The sequence below is a fragment of the Castor canadensis genome, chromosome 3 (assembly GCF_047511655.1).
Source record: "Castor canadensis chromosome 3, mCasCan1.hap1v2, whole genome shotgun sequence".
Taxonomy (NCBI): Eukaryota; Metazoa; Chordata; class Mammalia; order Rodentia; family Castoridae; genus Castor; species Castor canadensis.
In genome coordinates, this window is record NC_133388.1 from 91655011 (window position 1) to 91675549 (window position 20539).

General features: G+C 38.0%; 1 protein-coding gene and 1 pseudogene across 1 annotated transcript; both read right to left on the minus strand.

Annotated features, from left to right (window-relative positions):
- Nucleotides 1-2079: 2079 nt before the first annotated feature.
- LOC109679097 (olfactory receptor 11G2-like) lies at nt 2080-5719 on the minus strand. The gene is made up of 2 exons (XM_020154432.2): nt 4814-5719; nt 2080-2115 (listed from the first exon to the last, which is right to left on the minus strand). Exons 1-2 carry the CDS (start codon nt 5717-5719, stop codon nt 2080-2082), a joined length of 942 nt encoding a protein of 313 aa, XP_020010021.1.
- A 12302-nt stretch (nt 5720-18021) lies between these two features.
- On the minus strand, nt 18022-18965 carry LOC109679098 (olfactory receptor 11H6-like; annotated as a pseudogene).
- Between the last annotated feature and the right edge of the window lie 1574 nt (nt 18966-20539).

A 20539-nucleotide genomic window follows, 5' to 3' on the forward strand; every position in this document is an offset into this window, starting at 1 on the left:
TCTCACAAAAATGGGGAACTTCTAGCAGATCAGACAGTTGAGTTGTAGACAGTGTAGTATATGGGGTATGTCCCCTGTGATTACTCCTCTGGTCTTGTCAATAATGTAGTTTGAAAGGCATAGGAGCAACTTGTGATGAGCCCCCTCATATGTGTAGTGTCTACAGTACTTTTTTCCTTTCCCTCTACTGTCACTATAGGGGTGGAAGTGCTATCCCTACTTGGATCCTGGTCATCAGCTGGGTTTTAAAAATCTCCCATATTCTTTGAGATAGGAGTTTGATGTTTGAGCACGTTTGGTTGTCTATAGAGCAATGTGGCCTGACTGTTAGCTGGGCTGGGAGAGTATCTACATCTCATACTGAAAGTGTCATGCTTGATCCTCAGCGCTGTTAGAAAGGGAAAAACAACTATGACAGCAAAAAACAGCAATGAAACAGATAAATGAATAACGTAAAAACCAAGTACTGACTGTGATATCCACAACTCTAGCAACAACAACAGGAATGGTGGGGGCAGAAGTAACAAAGTAAAAAATTTTAAAAAATTGGAAAAGTAAGAAAGAGGAAAATGGAAAGCAAAAAATTATGTTAGAATATTCAAAAAGTAAAAGGTGGAAAGTGAGTGGGGGTTGGGGAGAGATAGAATAGGAGAATTTACTACTAGAAATAAAGGAAGAGAGAAAGACTAACAAAAGAGTCAGGAGAATAATAAAAAGAAAAGACACATTTAAAAAAGAAAATAAAAGGGGGAAATATATACTAATCAATCAACTAATCAGCAAGTTAAAAATAAAGGTCTCAAGAAAATAGTAAGAAAATTAAGGTACTATTTGTGCTGGGCAGTCATGTGGGTGAGTGGGTAGTCACCACTTGCTTCAGACCTGCATCTCTTTCTGTGTCTTCTTGGGCTTAGAGAAAGCAAAGGCTAAGAATATCCACACTTTTATTTTTTGTGTGATGCTTGCCAGTTGGTCAGTGGCTTGGGTCCAGAGTTGTTTGAAATGGCTGTCGGTTTCCTGCTCACCTGCACATGGTAGCATGCAATCAAAGTTCCCTCAGCTAGTTTTCTCCAGATGGATTAGGCTGATATAACTCTACAGCTGGGCTGACATTGAGCTCCACTGCACTCTGGATCTCAGGAGACCCCATGAAAGCAGCGTGGAGGGTGGGGAAACACACTCTGCTGGTTGTGTGTGTGTGTGTGTGTGTGTTTATGAAAGAATGCATGGGAAGTGCTCACTAGAGTATTAATAGTAATTACTCAGAGTGGTAGGATTTCAGATGACTTTTAAATATCTTTATACTGTAATGATTGAGAATTATTATAAATATTATTTGTATGATAAAAAAAGAGTGAAGTATTTTTAGTGTGGTTGTAAAGAATTACATTAAATAAGTCTCTCTTGAGTAGAAAGAAATGCCAGAATATCCCTTGCAGTTGAAAATGTTAGTAATAAGACCATTGGAATCACAATTGAAGACACAGAAATGGAGAATTGTCTCAGCAAGGCAAAATTTACTTCTGCAGAAGAGCGTGCAGGCACATGGGCACACAAAGGGGCAGGATAGCCTGTCCCTTCTTATATTCCTGATAGGACTGGCCCTGCCTCTTGACCTGGATTGGTCCAGATCAAAACATCACAATCTTCTCCATTGGCTGAAATGCTATACTAACATGGGAGAGGGGTTAAGATGCACAGCATGGAGGGCAATTTTCAAGGGCAAAAGGGGCTTAGAAGGAATCCGAAGAAGAGCCTCGAATTACAGGCAATCCAGGTAATTAAAATGGCAACACACACTTTGATAGAAAAGACTGCTTTCTCACAAAAAGAAAGCTAAAACACAGAATTAATAAAAGAAACTCAAATATACAAGGTACCATTCAGATAATGTGATTCTGCCTGAAAGGAAAATAAGTTCTGCTACAATAGCTTAAATATCAGTACACTTTTTTTTTTTGCTATCCTGAGGTTTGAACCCAGAGCCTTGAGTTTGCTAGTCAGATCCTCTACCACTTGCACCATGCCCCCAATTAGTAAGTATACAATTTTTACTTTGATATCTCTGAAGATTGATTTTTATATTTTAATACCCAGTGATATTTTTATTACTCTCTATTACTCTGTACATCTATCTGTGTATTTGTATCTGCTTGTCAAATTGTAAATTATATTACGTCTTGGATCCACACTTATTTTGATGAAGAGTTCTTGTCAATAAATAAGTGTGAGCATTACAACTCACGATGGATAGTAAATGCCTATGGACACAGCCTTGGGACACTTCTGTACATCGTGATATAATTATAAATAGGCGGTGACCCACGAGTGGCTATATGCATTGTTTGGAACGTTCCATGCTTTCTCGCCCCTTAATAGGTCTGTTTTCTTTTTTTTTTTGAGACAGGGTCTAACCATGTAGTCAAGGATGGCCTTGGACTTGAGAGCCTCCTGCTTCTGGCTCCTGAGTATGGGGATCACAGACCTACACCACGGGCTTGATTTCTATCCCTGGCTTTTATATGTGCTGTTCTTTTTCTTGCTGCCATAGCAACTTAAAATTTCCTGCTTTATAGAGTACTTTGCTCCATTTACTCTGGCTAACATGAGTTTGTAAATCCCACAGGGAAGGAAATGTGTCTTGTTCATTTATGTAAAGTGGTTTACCTGCCAGTTCAGTGGATAGAATATTGAATGTGCTTAATTTTCTGAAATGGCGACATGACCATTGAGGAAGATGACATAATTGTAAGAATCACCACGTACAATTTTTCACAGTTTATTTACTCTTGCAGGTCCTCAGAGAAGGAAAACATTTTTTACTTTGTACTAACACAAAGAATTTAAGTGAGATGACACCAAGATTTCGTTAGTTTCCTTTCTTTTTTACTGGGTCTCAATAATCATCTCTCTTTCTAGTGTCCCAAAGAATTATGAATAAATGTTTCTCTGGTTATAGTTTTACAGTGAGATGGCTTTAAAATTTGTTCTTTTAATATGGAAATTAAATATTGTTGTAATGTTTATTTCAATGCAATACATGCATATAGAATGAAGATTAAAAAATATAAAAGCATATATAGTGAAAATGTCTCCTCTCTCTATCCCCAGATACTCAATTCTCTTTTCCCAAATCAATCACTGTTAGTACTTTCTTTTTTCTTCTCTTTAAGAAACATGATATATTTATGAACAAATACACACATATCTCTGTAATCTTTCTTCATGAATGAACTTTTCCCTTAATAATCTGTACTTTATATTAAAAATATGCACAGCTCCTTATTTTAACAGTCCTATAGTTTTCTGTTTTATGGATATATAATAATTTGTGTAATTAGTTTTTTAATTAATGAGAATTTGGGTGGCTCCAAATGTTTGCTATTAGAAACAGTAGTCAATATTCTTGCCCATATGCTATTTTTCTTATGTGCATATTCCAGTAAGATACATGTCTAAGAGTAAAATTGCTAGGTCAACAGGAAAACCGTTTTATTTCAATAGTTAGTGGCAAAAAGTCTCTGTAGACACTGTACCAATTTGTGTTCTGTTAACAAAGGATAAAACTGCTATCTTTCCCAGTGTCACTTTTGATCTTTGTCATTTTTGGGAAAAAGAGCTATATTTATGATAGTTTTATTTGTATTTTTTTTCTTTATGAATAAGATAGAATGTCCCTTATATGCCCAAAACGTTTTACTATTGACTTATTTCATGTACTTGACAGTTATTCTATTGTATCTGAAGGTATTTATATATTTCAAAGATGTAAATCTTTAATTGATTAGTTAATAGCACTATGAGAGATGTTCTGGAGGACAGAAGCTCAGCCCAGCTACAGGAATAAAGACAATTTGGTGTTTTTGAAAGGCTAGTGAGAAACTTCAGGTTTTGTCCTGAAGTTGTGGTTTTGTGTAACTTATAAGGGCAATACAAGGAAAAAACAAGAGGTTTCATTGTCCCGGTTGAAAATAAAGGGTGAGACTTTCTCTTCTTCCTTTCCTCAGAACATTTACTTTAGAAAACGTGTAATGAAGTGCTTTCTCTTTCTTCAAAAGATACATGTAAGTCATTTTTTAAAGGTGAACTGAGCTTCTGGCCAGCTTTATGACCCAGGGACATCTTTTTCAAGGACCTGGACACAGGTCCTGGAGGTTACCTCCAGGGAAGACGGAGCTTTCATCTCCTGATTTCTGTAAGAAGGCAGGGGCCTGACTCTCATTGGCTAATTTCCAAGTGCAAAGCTAATTTGTCATAAAAGCATGAAGCTATTTTTCCTTTGTGTAAAGCCACACAGCAAATTCGATGGCCACCCCAATTATCAGTTAACGTAGGGTGACATCTTCTGACACGTTGTGCTATCATGATGTCTTGAGGACTAATTTGTGCTTATCTCAAGAATATGTACACAGTGGGTTGTGTTCACTTTGCTACATAAAAGGTGAGATTTGTATCCATGTCTGCAGTCACTTAGTGATTGTCTATGATGTACATTGCACTGTTGTTTAATAACAGGACTGTTTTCTTTCTCTTCTATTTTTGTGGAGAGGCTTTCTGGTTTAGCATAAAGTTTGTTTTTAATTATATTTTCCCAACATTTTAATAAACTGGTAGCTCTATCATTTGTAAAATCAGAGAGCTAGAAGGCATCTTTTTGATCTCTTACAGCTCTACAAATTCTAGGAAATAATAAAAAGAAATACTTTCTGAGTGATAATGGTTTTCTTTTTAATTAAAAGGCAAAACATATAGGTTCTTAAATTTTTAAAAAATATGAATCTTACTCATATATTTTTAGTAAATTCTTCATTGCATGTTTCATATCTTTGTTCCTCAGACTATATATAAAAGGATTAATGAGTGGAGTGACAACAGAATAAAACAGAGTCACAATCTTCTGCATTCCAGCTTCATGCTCAGATGTTGGGCTCACATACATGACCATCACTGAGCCATAGAAGAGTGAAACCACAGCCAGATGGGACCCACAGGTGGAGAAGGCCTTTCTTCGTCCAGCTGCTGAAGGGACCCTCAACACAGCTCTGATGACTAGAGCATAGGACCCCACAATGAAGAGAAATGGAATAAATAAAAGTAAGGAACTTAAGGAGGAGCTAGTCAACTCTATGATAGGGTTTCTGGTACAGGTGAGGGCTAGCAGAGGACCTGGGTCACAAAGGAAGTGGTCAATAATCCTAGATCCACAAAAGGACATCTGGGAAATGACAGTGATAGGAACCAGGAACCACAGGAAACCAAATGACCAGCAACTGACCACAAGGATGTTACAGAGATGCCCAGTCATGAGAGTGGGGTAATGTAGGGGCCTGCAGATGGCAAGATACCGATCAAATGCCATGACTGCCAGAAAAAAGCACTCTGTGGAACCCAAGGAGAAGAAGAAGTAGAACTGGAGAAAGCACCCAGAGAAGGAGATGACCTTGGTGTGGGAGAGGAAGTTGGCCAACATGTTGGGGACTGTGGAGGTGATATACCAGATCTCCAGGAAGGAGAAGTTGGCCAGCAGGATGTACATGGGGGTATGGAGTCTCTGATCCCAGCGCACAGCACAGATGATGGAGCCATTGCCCATGAGGGTCAGGAGGTAGACAACAGAGAAGAGCACAAAGAGGAGGACCTGCCCCTGCCTGGGGCAAGGGAAGCCCAGGAGGATGAAGCCAGTTATGGTGAAGTTGTTGTGTGTATTGATGGTTTTCATGTGTCTGTGAGCACTAAAAGCACCAGAAATTACTGAATGACAGTGCAAAGACAAATATAACTCAAAAATGTCTTTAATCCATCTTGGGGAAGTAGTACATATTTATGTATCAATCATTTTTATCTAATCCCAAAATGCTGTTCTCTCAGACGGTAGTTGTTGGTCTAATGCCACTGTAACTACAAATGATATCAAGGAATAGAATATCACTTGTGTCTCCCTCCCCAGCCCCCAGCCTAATCACTGTCTGTATCTCTCTGCCCTCCAATTGTAACATTCTTTTTTCCCTATGGTAATCATTTCTTTGTTTTCCTTATAGTTTACTAACTAAGTATGCGTTTCTTAATAATTGTTCATGGTTTTGCCTATTTTTGTACTTTCCATAAGTAAAATTATACTTTTGGACTTTTGGTTCAAAGCAGCAAGTTTGTGAAGTTCATATTGCTGCATGTATCTACAGTTGGTCCATTTTTACTACTCTGAACTGTTATATTGTATGAATAAAGCACCACTTGTTAGCCACACTACTATAGGTGAATATTTTGGTTGATTTCTAGTTTGGGTCTATTAGGAGCAGTGTTACTAAGACTAAATAGTTCATCTCTCCTGGTTCACATGTGCAAGCACTTCACCAGAGTGTATTTATCTTCAGCCTTAGTCAATTAAGCTAAACAGTTTTCCTTGCACTATTTTTCACTCTTCCTGGCTGTATGAGAGTTCTTACTGTTAAGGTCCTTCTCTATTGTTAAGGTCTTTACCAAAGCCTGAGAAATTATAGAAAGGATGCATTTTGACGGCTTCTCTTTCTTTCTTCGAATAATGTCATATGGGGTAGCTCTCTTTTTCACAGTAGTTTTTCTATAACTAGATTTTGTAGTTATATGAAATCTTTTCTCCTCTTAAGAGAGAGTATTCCATAGTGATAAAGAAAAAAAGTCCCCAAACCTGGTATAGGAGAACATTTAATGCAGGCTGTAACTTACAGCTGAGAAGTTCACTATTCATGTACAAAGAGCCCTGTGATTAGACTTGTGATTTAAAGCAGACCTTTCTTTTCTGTACCTCTTGCTTTCCCCACATACTTGCACCAAGAGTGAGTTCTTTGAATTGTCTCACTTAGGCGCATCTTCCTGAGCAGCGAGTTTCAAGCAGAACTTTGCTCTCAGCTTAATATCAGTTTCCTTGAGATGTAACTTGTTTAGAGGCCATTAGGAATTAGCTTACTGCTTTACACCCAGAAAACTTCTAATAAAAATTCATAAAATGAATAAATAAATTCATTCACTCAGTTGAGAGAGACAGAGAGAGAGAGAAAGAGAGAGAGAAAGGGAGAGAGAGAGAGAGAGAGAGAGAGAGAGAGAGAGAGAGAGAGAGAGAGAGAGAAACCTACATAGGTATTTGGAACAAAGCTAACTTAGATTGTGTGGCTGTGGAATAGGCTACCCTAGGAAGTATTTGGAAACAGTTTTTTTCTTTTCAAATAGTTACATTTCCGATTCATACTATTTGATAATGCAATCTACCAATTCTGGGTCCAAAACATTCAAATTAATTGCAGGATGTGGCTGCATGTGACTTCTATGAAAACAGTTCTTTAGATAGCTAGAGTAGACAAAGCTGAGGGATAGAATCATCATTAATTTGACTTTGCTGAGGTAGATCTTTGATTGTCTGGATGGGAATATAAACCTATAAAGCTCATTGGATCCTAACTCAGTTATATAAATGTGGAAACTGCCATTATTGATACGATGTTAAGGTAGTTTTATCAGGAAACTGGAGAAGAAGAGAAAACATTAATTTTTTTTGCTCCCTCTCACTGCCTGGGAGCACCTCAGAGAACCTGTGGATGGTTCTGCTTCTGCACAATGACTTCATGTTTTTCTGAGTTAAAAAATCCGAACAGTCTTCGGTTAGTAATCCTGCAGTTAGACCTTGGACTTGGTTATTATAATCCTTGTAAATAGGACAAGCACAAGGAATGAATATCTATTTTCCATTGTCAGAATTACTGTATCAATCAATCAATCATAAATTATTTTTGAATAATTTATGACCCAAGGAGTCCGACAATGATCTATTTGGAATTGTTGAAATAGTAAGACTGTTTGGATAAAAGGCAGACAGTGTCAGGGGACGAGCAAAATTATCAGTATTTTGGAACTCATAAAATGTACGCAAAACTTTCCTTCTCTGACTTAGAACTAATTCTAAGATTAAGATTTTATCTGACTTCCATAGGATCCAATAGTATTCAAGATTCTGCTAGTTTATGCCTTAGTTTATATTACCTTAGTCCTCATAGTATCTTAACTGTGGAAAGAACAGATTGTTGTCCTTGTACCATAAACTTATATTTTCTAACCCTCTTTTCTGCTGTTAGTTTAAGGACATGTGACTAGAGACTGAGAATGAATTTCAGATATCAAATATTCATTTCTTTGAAGGTGAATTAAGCTGGATATAGAAATGTTGAATATATTTTGTATTATACTATGAAAACATTAAGAAGATGGCAATTTCTGAAGAAACCATTCAACCAAAAACCTGTTCTTTAAATGGGGCTGTTAATGGATGTTGGAACCAGGAGAGTTACACTGACCACTAACCAACAGAAAAACTGATTCAAGGGAACACTAACTATAACATGTCAAGGTGATTTGGACTTTAAATTCCATAAAGTAAAAGAAAAAAATCCATTTTAGATCTGCAGGTTTAGTATCAACTCAGAGAAAAGTCACTCAAGTCTTTGTAAATCAAAGGATTTTCTATTAATGATTGGACATTTTTAATCAAGGTGTTCTAAATGTCTTTTTTTGAGGTAGTTGCTTTCCTCATAATTTCAAAGTATTTTCAACACTTTGCGTAGATTAATGTTCAAGAACTTTTCCACCTGACATATTTTGATGTTCATTTCTTTCATTTCTCAGCTCTCATAGCAAGGCCATCAGTAAGACCTGCTGCTGCTATTGCTGAATTGTAACCCACGCACTTCTCTTTCTCTCCGCTGTCTTCTCTCAAACTGAAATTATTACTCCCCAGAATTTTTGCCTATGGTCCATTTTTGATATAGTAGCAGAGTATTCCTTAAAAACTGAAAACCAATTCTGTTAGACCTTTGAGTAAAACCATTCCCTCTCAGAGCAATTCTGTCAGGAAGCCTTACAAACCTGTTTTAGAGAATAGGAAAAATGTAAAGACAATTCTGGGTGAGTCAACATCATTTTATGCTCACCCTAACATACGTAGTCAGGTTGCATTGTTACTCACCTTTTATTTCTTACCACTTCCATGCAAAAGAAATTATGGTGTTTGCCTACCGTAAGTCTAATCTGGAGTAGCCAAATAAACCAACTACACTAAAACAAAAAAATCTAGGCCTGGTGGTATAGCTCAGTGGTCAAACATTTGCCTAGTGTGTGAAAAACCCTGTGTTCAATCCCCAGCACTGCAAAAAACAAAAATAAACAAAAAGAGTCTGTGGGTTCATTCTCCATTGGCTGTGAAGGATTCTGTGACTGCAGATACAATATTATGTTTATAGACCCAGGCTGTTTGGATCATTAACTGCCTTTTTTGGGGATCTGTTTGCTTGTTAGGTAAGACAACCACAGAAGAGTTGAGGCAGACTATGTATGACTGAGCCATACACAGTGTGAGAGGAAGATATTTCCTAGGTATTTAAATTTTCCGTCGAAGTTTGATACAGCAGAAGCCTTGGTACTTAACTTTGTTGTCTGCACAACAAAGTTGTGCAGTTATGTGTCACAACACAATTTCCTCCTTTAGTCATTTGCAGTTTTAATGAAGGGCTAATATGCCTGCTATTCTGCACAATCTGTTTCTAGAAACACTTTAAGAAGCAAGGATAATTATTAGATTACCTGGACCAGCAAAGGGAATCCCAATGAAAGTCTTTGGAAGTCTCCTTGTTATTTTCTTAGAGAGTAGCAAGAGTCTTTTTGGCAATAACCAGAGAGGAGAGAAAAGCTGGCAATTGATAAGGATGTTTGATTTCATTGCTGAAGGATGGAAAGGTTTTAAGCAGAGTGTCAGGGACTAAGTTACTCTGCTTCTCCTGATCCCTGAGGATCCATTTACTGCTTCTAAAAGGAGAGCAGTGCCAAGAGACAGCTTTGCTCCTACTATTCACTTCCCTTGGGGCGTGTCTTAATTTCTGCTTTTGTTGTTTTTAATGTCAGTTGATATAAGATCTTTTGCTTGCTTTAAACTTCTCACTAGTGAAATGAAATATTAATAAACAAATAATTTGATTAATTAATCAACAAATAACATTGTATCTAACTCCTGTAAGTGTGCCTACCATATGCCAATGAAAAATCTTATGAAGCTGAGGGGAGAGCTCTGCAATTGATCTAACATTCCGAGCTGGGTGTTCATGCTAGTCATTCCGAGCTGGGTCATGCCAGTCTCTGGTTGGACAGAAAAGATAAGCAGAAGTAAAGCGTGAATGTGCTACAGTTTCCCCCAAAATCGTGTGACTTAATGAAGTGACATATATACACCCTGTGACACCACAATCACCACTGTAACTGAGAGAGTCACCACAACCACCATCCCCAAAGTCCCCTCATGCCCTCTGCTATCCCCCTCTTACTCCTCCTTGACTTCCTTTCTGGATGACTATCTATTGTCCTTTCACTACAGATGAGTTTGCACTTTCCACAGCTTAGGGGAAATAAGTCAGGCACAGAGAGACAAATGCTGCATGTTGCCACTTAGAGTGCTAGCTAAAATGGATGGAATTGGAGAACATCATTCTGAGTGAGGTTAGCCTGGCCCAAAAGACCAAAAATCATATGTTCTCCTTCATATGCAGACATTAGATCAAGGGCAAACACAACAAGGGGATTGAACTTTGATCACATGATAAAGCGAGAGCACACAAGGGAGGTATGAAGATAGGTCAGACACCTTAAAAACTAGATAGCATTTGTTGCCCTCAATGCAGAGAAACTAAAGCAGATACTTTAAAGCAACTGAGGCCAATAGGAGAAGGGGACCAGGAACTAGAGAAAAGGTTAGATCAAGAAGAATTAACTTAGAAGGTAACATACATGCACAGGAAATCAATGCAAGTCAACTCCCTGTATAGCTATCCTTATCTCAACTAGCAAAAACCCTTGGTCCTTCCTATTACTGCTTATACTCTCTCTTCAACAAAAGTAGAGATAAAGGGCAAAATAGTTTCTGCTGGGTAGCAAGGGGGTGGGGGAAGAGGGAGGGGGTAGTGGGGAGTGGACGGGGGTGGGGGGAAGGGGGGAGAAATGACCCAAACATTGTATGCACATATGAATAAAATAAAAATTAAAAAAAAATTGATTCACATAAAAAAAAGTTGATTAGTGGTTACCAGAGGCTGGAAAGGGCGGGGGGCGGGGAGAGGGGAGAGAGAAGGTGGCTAACAGGGACAGTGCAGCTGGACAGCAATAATAACTTCTTTTTGGTGGTACTGGGGATTCTTTGCATAGATATTTGTTCATTCATATGTTGATTGATGTTTGAGTTGTTGTAGGTATTTATTATCATGAATAAACCTACTAGGAATATTTGTGTACAAGGTGCTTTTTATTGTTGGCAGTGGAACTGGGGTTTGAACTTTAAGCCATGCCTCTAGTCTGACATTTGATATTTTTTCTCTTGAATAAATAGCTGGGGGTGAAATGTCTATATCAAATGGTGATGCATGCTTAACTTTTTAAGAAATTGCCAAACTGTATTCCAAAGTGCTTGTACTATTGTACCTTCCCAACAGCAGTGCATACTCCAGTTCCTGTATATCATCAACACTTGTATGATTAGTCTTTTTAACTTCAGTCATGTAGGTATGTACACAGTGGTGTCTCATTGTGGTTTTAGTTTGTATACCCTTAATGACTGATGACACGGAACATGTTATCATTTGCTTTTTGTCATCTGTATACATGCTGTTTTGCCCATTTCAAAATTTAAAATGATAAAAAAATCATTTACCTTTTTTGTGTGTATTTAAAGTGTACAACATGACATTTTGAGATAAGTGAACAGTCAAATGATTACTGCAATCAAGCCAAGTAATCCATCCATCATCTTTCATACATTTTGTTATTAGAGCACCCAAAATCTCCTGTCTTAGAAAGATTCTAATAGATGATAAAATATTGACTGTTTTATGCTATACTATTAGATTTCTAGACTTATTCATCCTGTGTAACTGCGACTTTGTCCCCCAATAACCACCATCTGCTCTTTTTCTATGTATTTTTCCTTTTTTGGATGTGACCTATAGGAAGGATCATGCAGTATTTATCTCTCTGTGCTTGATTTATTTCATTCAGCATGATGTTCTCCAGGTTCATCTATATTGTTGTGAATGGCAAGATCAACTTTTTTGAAGACTGAACCACACACACTCATGTACATACAGATGTGAGTGTATACACATCTACGTATAGTAAAACACTACTTACCTAGTCATGTGTCATTGATCCTTAGGTTACATCTACATCTTAGCTATTGTGAATAATGCTGCAACAAATACAGGAGCTGCTGTTTTTGAGGGTTTTTTTTTTTTATATATTGTGAATGCAAGTCCTTCAACAGATATGTGCTTTGTGAATAGTTTTCCCTGTCTTCTGGCTTGTCTTTTTATTCTCTTAATTGTGTCTTTCTGAGAGCAGAGGTTTACACTTTTGGTGGACTCCAATGAGTCAATTTGTTCTTTCATACAAAATTCTTTTGTTGTACCAAAGAAATCTCTACCTAAGCCAGGGTTGCAAGAATTTTCACATATGTTTTCTTCTAGATGATTTATGATTTTGTGATCCATTTTTAAAGGTATTTTGTGATATGTTGAAACACTAAAGTTCATTTTTTGGATGTGGATATTCCAATTATTCCATACTAGCCATTTTGAGCCCTTGTTCAAAATCAGCTCTCTGTATTTGTGGCTCTATTTTTGGGCTCTCTATACTGTTCCATTGACCAGTTTAATAATTTAATATTGAGTAACATTGTTTTGATTGTTGCAGTTTTACAATAAGTCTTGAAATCAGCTTGTGTTAGTTTTTCAACCTTGTTTTGTCTAATTAACATCCTTCCATTTGTGTATAAAATTTACAATTAGATCACTAATGTATACCAGAAAAAAATCCTCCTAAGAGTTTGATTTGGCATTGTATTGAATCCATGGGTCATTTCAGGGGAAAATTCATATCTTAATAATATGGATGTCATTGAGTTATTCAAGTAACAATTTCAGTACAATGTGGAATAGAAGTGGTAAGAGCAGATATTCTTGTCTTGTTTTTGATTTTATGGGAAAAGCAATCATTTTCACTTTTAAATGTGATGTTAGCTGTGTATATATATTGTTCTTTATTCATTTATTCATATGTGAATACAGTGTTTGGGACATTTCTCCCACCAAGCTGTTTATTTTTGAAGCTGGCTTTTACAAATCATAGAAACCTAGCCCCAATTTTCTAAGAACCTATTTCAGGACAGGATGTTGGTTAGAATATAATTTTAAATGAAAAAGTACATTACATATCTCCTAGGTTTTTATGTGTTAAGTACATATCTAATATGGTTTAAATTAGAAAAATTAATGTCAAATTTCAAATAACTCACTCCTGAGAAAAGTTTTTCCCTGAACTTGCATGGCAGTTGTTGGGTCAGACATATAGGTTTTATTCTATTTGGGCTGATGATAAAGGTACCATAAACTGGACAACTTACAAACAACAGAAGTTTATTGTTTGCAGCTCTGAAGGCTGGGATTCCAAGGCCCTGCATTCAGAGAGGCCCACGCTCGGGTTCACAGAAGGCAGCGTTGCTGCATTGCATGGTAATCACTCCCCAGAGCCCCCACCTCTTAACACTTCTGTGTTGGGCATTAATTTTAAAAAGGTGAATTTTGTGGGGACATATCCAGACCACAGCACTGCATTAGTGGTTTATTTAAGGAAATAACAGAAATATCAACAATAACAAAGCCCTAAGAACAGCCTGATAAAAATAAAAATTCTGTCTCTATAGCTGATGTTATCTTGGCAGCATGCATAAAAACTGACATCAGGCATACCAGTGAAGTCTGAGTGTTGTTTTAGCAACAACAAAGGGTATAGAAGATGTGCTGATAAGGTTATCTAGCACTCCAACCCACAACATGTGGTGTTATGATGGTTCAGGCTTCCAAGATACCCTCTCACACCACCCATGAGTTTTTTTATCCCCTATGTAGCATTTTTTTTCAATACTGGGATTTGAATTCAAGGTCTCAAGCTTGCTACGCAGGCGCCATACTGCTTGAGCTACTTTGTGAGCCCTGGGAAGGACCAGTAATTTTTTTTTTTTTTTGGTGGGAGTGGGGTTTGAACTCAGGGCTTTGTGCTTGAGAAGCAGTCACTCCAGCACTTGAGTCACATGTCTGGTCTTTTTAATCCCCGTGGAGGGTACTTGCTGCTGTTGAAAGTGATCTCGTCTCATCAAACTTGGTGATAAAAACTACAAGTGGGAGGAATTGGTCTTGATGGCTGGCAAGACTACATTTACTGTCTTAATCTCTGTCTCTCCTTCTGGGTCCTGAGGCCTTTGCTCTTACTCACACTTCCCTCAGGACCTGACTTCCAGTGGTCTGGAAGCTTCACTCGCTGTCCTAGTAGGATTGATTATAGAAATAAAATCCATGGTTCCTTGTTTTAGTCCATACATCAGTGTACACATTTAAGAAAAACTTTTCTAAGGAAAGAAAGGAAGAAGCCAAGTTTAAAAGCCACATGTCTTCAAAATACAAGTGGTAATTTGTTTGGCTAACATAGTTTACTGGATTCATATGCTGCTCCCTAAAAAGGCATATACATACATTGCAACAACATGAATGAAACTAGAGATTATTATGTTAAAAGAAATGACTTATGGACAGGAAGACAAGTATCCCATGATCCTACTCATATCTAAATCTAAAAAAAGTTGAAGTCATAGAAGTTGAGAAAAAAAAGTTGAGAACAGAATGGTGGCTACCAGAGGATGGAAAGAGTAGTGAAGAGGGAGGGATGGGAAAGGTTGGTTAATGGGTAAAAAGTTACAGTTTTAGATTGGAACAGTAAGTTCTGCTGTTGTTTGTGCCGTAAGGTGATGTAGATAACTAAATGTATTGTATATTTCAAAATGTTACAAGAAAGAATTTTGAGTATTTTCACCATTAAAAATGAAAACTAGGAAATACATGTGTTTAACCTGATTTAAATGTCACACAGTGCATACAGATGTCGGAGCATTACATATTACCTCACTAATATGTACAATTTTAATGTATCAGTTAAAAATAAGTTTTAAGAAAAAAGGGAGTATATAATACAGGGGCTTGACATTATTAATAGCAAAACAAATATTTGTGTTATTAAAAAACTTCATATTTATCTTCCTTTTTTGTGTGTAGTGTGTTTTATTGTTTGCTTTACTGATGGAATAACAGATTTTTGGTAGAATGTAATAAATAAAGGTACATATAATTAAACATGTAGGTGAGTGGAAGGCTTCTTGTTTTTAGCTTTTGGAGGTATACTTAAAAAATACAATTTTTATTTTGTGCTTTACAACTTTATTAAGGAAAAAGTATTTGTTAGGCTTTTAAAATTCGTAGAAATAAATTTAAAATGTCACACTTTTGTGCCCTTAGTTAAATAAATAACTTAAAAACTAACTCTGAGAAATATTTGCCATAAAGATCAATCTTTATAACATTATTTTACTTTCCAAAGATGTTGCTCCTGTAAGAATAGTCTTTAGGATGCCAGAAGTGTTAGAAGTTGTCTACTCCAATGCCGCCATCTTTATTCATGTGGAAGCCAAGTTCTGGTTAGAAGCAAAATGGAAGGACTGGAGCTCCCAGACAGGGACTGGAGACGCTGGGACAGAGGAGCCCTGGCCTGGCAGGGGGCTCTGTTAAGGAGCCTGGAGCTTTGAAGGAAAAACTGTGCTTAAAGAAGGAAAAGGCACTGGGGAGTGCTGGAGAAGGAGGAACTAAGAGAAAGATGTTCTAGGCACAGAAGTGGAGTTAACTTCTGAGTCTGAGCTCACCTGGGAGAGGTGCTTCCCCTTGAGTGAGGGTGGGTGGCGACCTGGGAAACAGGCACTGTCACTTCCTTAGCCCCTAATGGTATAGGAGGGCAAATCTACTCTAAAGGATAAGGAGCTGGACATAAGGTTCAGAGGCAAATGTTAGCATGGCAGCCGAATCACTGTCTTTCCTTCCTCAGTTAGAACAGAAAGTAATTGCCTCCTTAGCTGCTTGTCTGTCTCCCAACAAGCTTGTATCTAGAAGTGAAGAAGAGGCCAGGGTCTGGCCCATCAGTGTACATTTAAACTATCCTGATTCCTGTATAGAAGCTGCTGAACACTGATGTGGGAAGGGAAGGGAAGGAGAAGCAGAGGTGCTGGTATGCCTATTCTGTGTCTGTGCTCAGGCAGGCTGATCTCTATGAACCACAATCCCAGCTGGGATCAACCAATGGGAAGCCTGGGCAAGAGGGAGGTCGGAGTATTTCCTCAATCTCTCGCATAACTCCTGCCCAGGAGCCCCTTGCTAGTGACTTCCACTCTGTTGGGCTCTGTGATGGAATTTCCTCCTTTTGTCCCTGCAGGACAGTATTACTTCTTCCAGCAGCTTCCACATCCTGGTCAATTCTTTTTTTAAAGTGGAGGGATTCTAATTGCCTTCCTCCTAGCATATAATTTTGAGCAGATACTTCAGGAGTTCACATGAAACTGGCCTAGAAATCTAAATTCTTTGATATTGCTTACCTCTTCAGTCTCATGCACCATTTTTCTTCTAGACTGCCCAAACTAACACACTTATTCCAGTGTTTATTTGGAACTTGATTTCCCTAGATCTTGTTGGGCTTATCTCTTACTTTGAACTACTACCTCCTCACATATGCTTTGTCTACCATCCTGTCAGAATTATTTCCTATCTTACCCACTGTTTTTCTACACTTACACTCTCCTTTATTTTTTTCATATTACTTCTGACTACTAGAACGACAGAGTTCTGTTTGTCTACTTATAATTAGTCTTCCTCACAAGAATGTATGTTTTACAAGGCAGAGATTTACCTTTTACACTGATGTAATTCCACTGTGTGTTCATAGGAAATGGGTGTTGACTGAGGAGATAACATAAACACACAAATCACAGATGCCCACTGACCAATTTTTTTTGACCAAATTATCCAGAAAAATCACCTGAAACTGTCATTGTGTTCCTCTGCATCTGTCTTCTTGGCATCATAGAATCACTGGCTTTTCTATCTACTTTTACCTCTTTTTGGGTTGAGTGCTCAACTGAACCTTCCTTGCCTTGAAGTCTCCCCAGACATGTAATGCCACCATGTACCAATCTTCTTTGAAATGCAAACATATTTGCACATATGTTAATGATCTCACAGAGATAGGAAAGGGTTAGAAGAATATAAACTATGACTTATTTTTCGAAAAAAGAACCTGAAAGTCTAGTGCAGAATAGAAACTGCTACCACAACCTCATGAATGTTTGAGTAACCCATGAAACTCACGTAACTTCTTTTCTCCTGCTAACAGTAACTTCTGTTTTTGTCTGTGTCTCACATTTATTCACCATAATGGCTCTGTAAAATCAGAGTCTGGACAAGAGCTGGTCTAGGTGTAAAAAAATCCACTGGGTAAAATTAAATAAAAATTCTAAAGTGTGCCTCAAAGATTCTGATGTAGGAAATTTGGAGAAAGGCCTGGGTATCTCTCTTTTCAAAAACTTCCCAAGTAATTATGACACAGGCTTGTAAGACAGTGCTTTAGATAATTATCAGTCACGTCGCCTGAATGTCCATTAAAATTTTTGCACCAGTTACAATTTACTAATGGGAAATAACCAATTTAATCTGAGCTAAAAAGGTGTGCATGCTCTATTTCTCTACTAGGTTTAGGACAGAGAACATTAGGCCAGGAATGCCAAGTGAAAGAGCAAACTTAGTCAAGGTAAAAAAGTATGAAGTAAATGACTGGGTGAGTGATCTCAGATGAACAGGTAAGTAGTTACTGAAGGTTGCAGCAGGAGAAGAGTCTAAGGCAATTTAATTTAAACTACTCTCTATCAAATCCTGATTTGAAGGCAATACCCCCCTTTAAGTTGAATGTTCTTTTTTATTACTTAACAGGTATAATTTGAGTCTATGTATATAAGTTCAAATGAATAAAGCCCTACTTTTAAACTGGAATAGAAATGGGGAAAACAAATGCAGAGAAGCAGGGTCTTCTCATGAGTTCTCAGTAATTTTGAGTAGTTTTTGTGCGCATCATAATTTTTCTTAAGGCAGCCTTCACATCCTTGTTCTGGAGACTGTAGATCAGTGGGTTTACGAGTGGGGTCACTGAGGAGTAGATCAAGGTGACAATCTTCTGTGTTCCAGCTGGATTTCCAGAATTTGGGCTGATGTACATTACCATGATGGTCCTGTAGAACAGAGACACCACAACTAGGTGGGACCCACAGGTAGAGAAGGCCTTACGTCTGCCAGCTGCTGAAGGGACACAAAACACTGTCCTGAGGACCAGGATGTAGGATGCAAGGATGAAGAAGAAGGTGATGAAGATAATAAGTGAGCTCAACAAAGAGCAGGAAAGCTAATTCCAGGTGCAGGGATGCAGGATAAAGCCAGAAGAGGACCAGGGTCACAGACAAAGTGGTTAATGGTATTGGGGCCACAGAAGGGGAGTTGAGCAATAAAATAGCTAGGAACTGGATAGCAGAGAAAGGCTGTCACCCAGCACATGGACACCAAGTTTAGGCAGAACCGACTGCTCATGATGGTAGGATAGTGGAGAGGCTGGCAGATAGCCAAGTATCGATCAAAAGCCATCAGCGGCAATAAGAATGTCTCAGTGATGCCAAAGGAGAAGAAGAAGTAAAACTGGATGAAGCAGGATGTGAAAGAGATGGTTTTGGTTTCAGATAGGAAGTTTCCCAACATATTGGGAACAGTGGTGTTGATGTAGCAGATCTCCAGGAATGAGAAGTTGGCCAGCAGAAGGTACATAGGGGTATGGAGCCTGTGGTCTAGCTTCACTGCACAGACAATGGCCCTGTTTCCCATAAGTGTCAGGATGTAGGCCACAGAGAACAGCATAAAGAGGAAGATCTGAACCTCTCTGGAGCAGGGGAAACTCAGAAGTACGAATTCAGTCACTGTGCTGGCTTCTGACACATTCATGGTTTTCTAAGGGTTGGAAAGAAAGAAATCTGACAGTGGCACAGACAGTCTTGTTTTCTAAACTGCAAGGATATTTCCACCATGTTTTAAGGCCTCTAAGTTCCTCAGATTCTATTTTTCCATTATGTAAATAACATTTAAGTCTATTGCGGAGACTGTCGATCTTAGTGCTTTAAATGGTTAGTATGTATTCTTGTAGTGCATCTCACTTCTCTTTGAGTATTTGCTCACAGGCAAAGGTAGGATCTTATGCAGTGAGCATCTTGCAGAAGCTTGTCCTTACAAGTGTTGTAAGGAGATATGAAATTCAAGCATTTGTGTCCATAGAACGTGATTGACATGGACCTTAATATTGGAGACAGAATTTGCATTACCTGGATGTTTTGAATCAGAAACAGAAATGTTAGGCATCACAGTTAAAAGGAGAGAGATAAGTAAAAATGGGATGATGAAGTCTGTGCATTTCAATTTCTTCTGCATCTGCATTGTCATTATCAGCATTACTGTTAAAAACCCCAGAAGAGACAGTGTCAAATATGAAGTCCTATATCCAATGCTCATCAAATCTTCTTATGTCAGGAAAGCTTTGACTGTCCAAATTCCTACAAAGTGGTTTTTGATTTGGTGCCAACCTTCACCAGCTTGATTATAAAGTGTCTTTAAAAAACTTAGTGTATATAAATTTTATTGATAAGTAGAAAAAATGAGCAGTGGATTTGGTATATTTCGTTAGGAATTTTGTCTTTGGTGCCAGGATTTGTAAAGAGGTATCTGTTCTTCTGGTTTAAGGATAACAAATGTCAAATACTCCAAAGTGGAGACCCTTGGCTGCCTAGGAGAGAGGTGGCAGCCATACGCTGTCTGGCATGGACAGGGTTCCCTCTTTTACTCCTCATCTCCTGTGTTTTTGTTTTAATTATGGGGAGGATGGTTGGAGTTTTGGGAAGTGAAGAGAGAATATTTATGAAAACATCCTTTGTTGAGTTTGACATAGTTTGGAACAGTGTCTGACTTCCTTTGTGAAAGAGGTAAACAAAACATGAAATTTGCTAAGATTCAATTGCCTATAGTTTGGTTAACATCTGATAGCTGCCGAAGGAACACAAAACACTGCCCTGAGAACCAGGGTACAGGATGCAAGGACGCAGAAGGTCATGAAGATAATAAGTGAACTCAATAAAAAATTTCATAACACACTCCAATTTCAGGCTCTTTTAAGTTGTTTGAATCTATCACTTTTTGTACAGAAGAGCTGTAAGAAATTCCGCTCTATCAGTAATTCAGAGTACCCAAGAAGCTACGAAGAGAGGGTTACCATAGAAGCTATGAGGAGAGAGTTAAAAAAAACCCCAAGAACTACTTGATAATAATTTGTGAGGATTCCAGTGAGGTCAGAATCGCAGAGGAATGGGGTCTTGCTGCTCTCCTTTCCTCATGGATGAACCTCTGCTCTTTAAAAGAACCAAGCTAAAATTAAGGGAGAGCTATGGTTCTCAGCCCTGCTCTGTTTTCTTTTTTTTTTGTTTGTTTTTTTTTTGTTGTTTTCAAATTACCAACACATCAATTTCATCAGT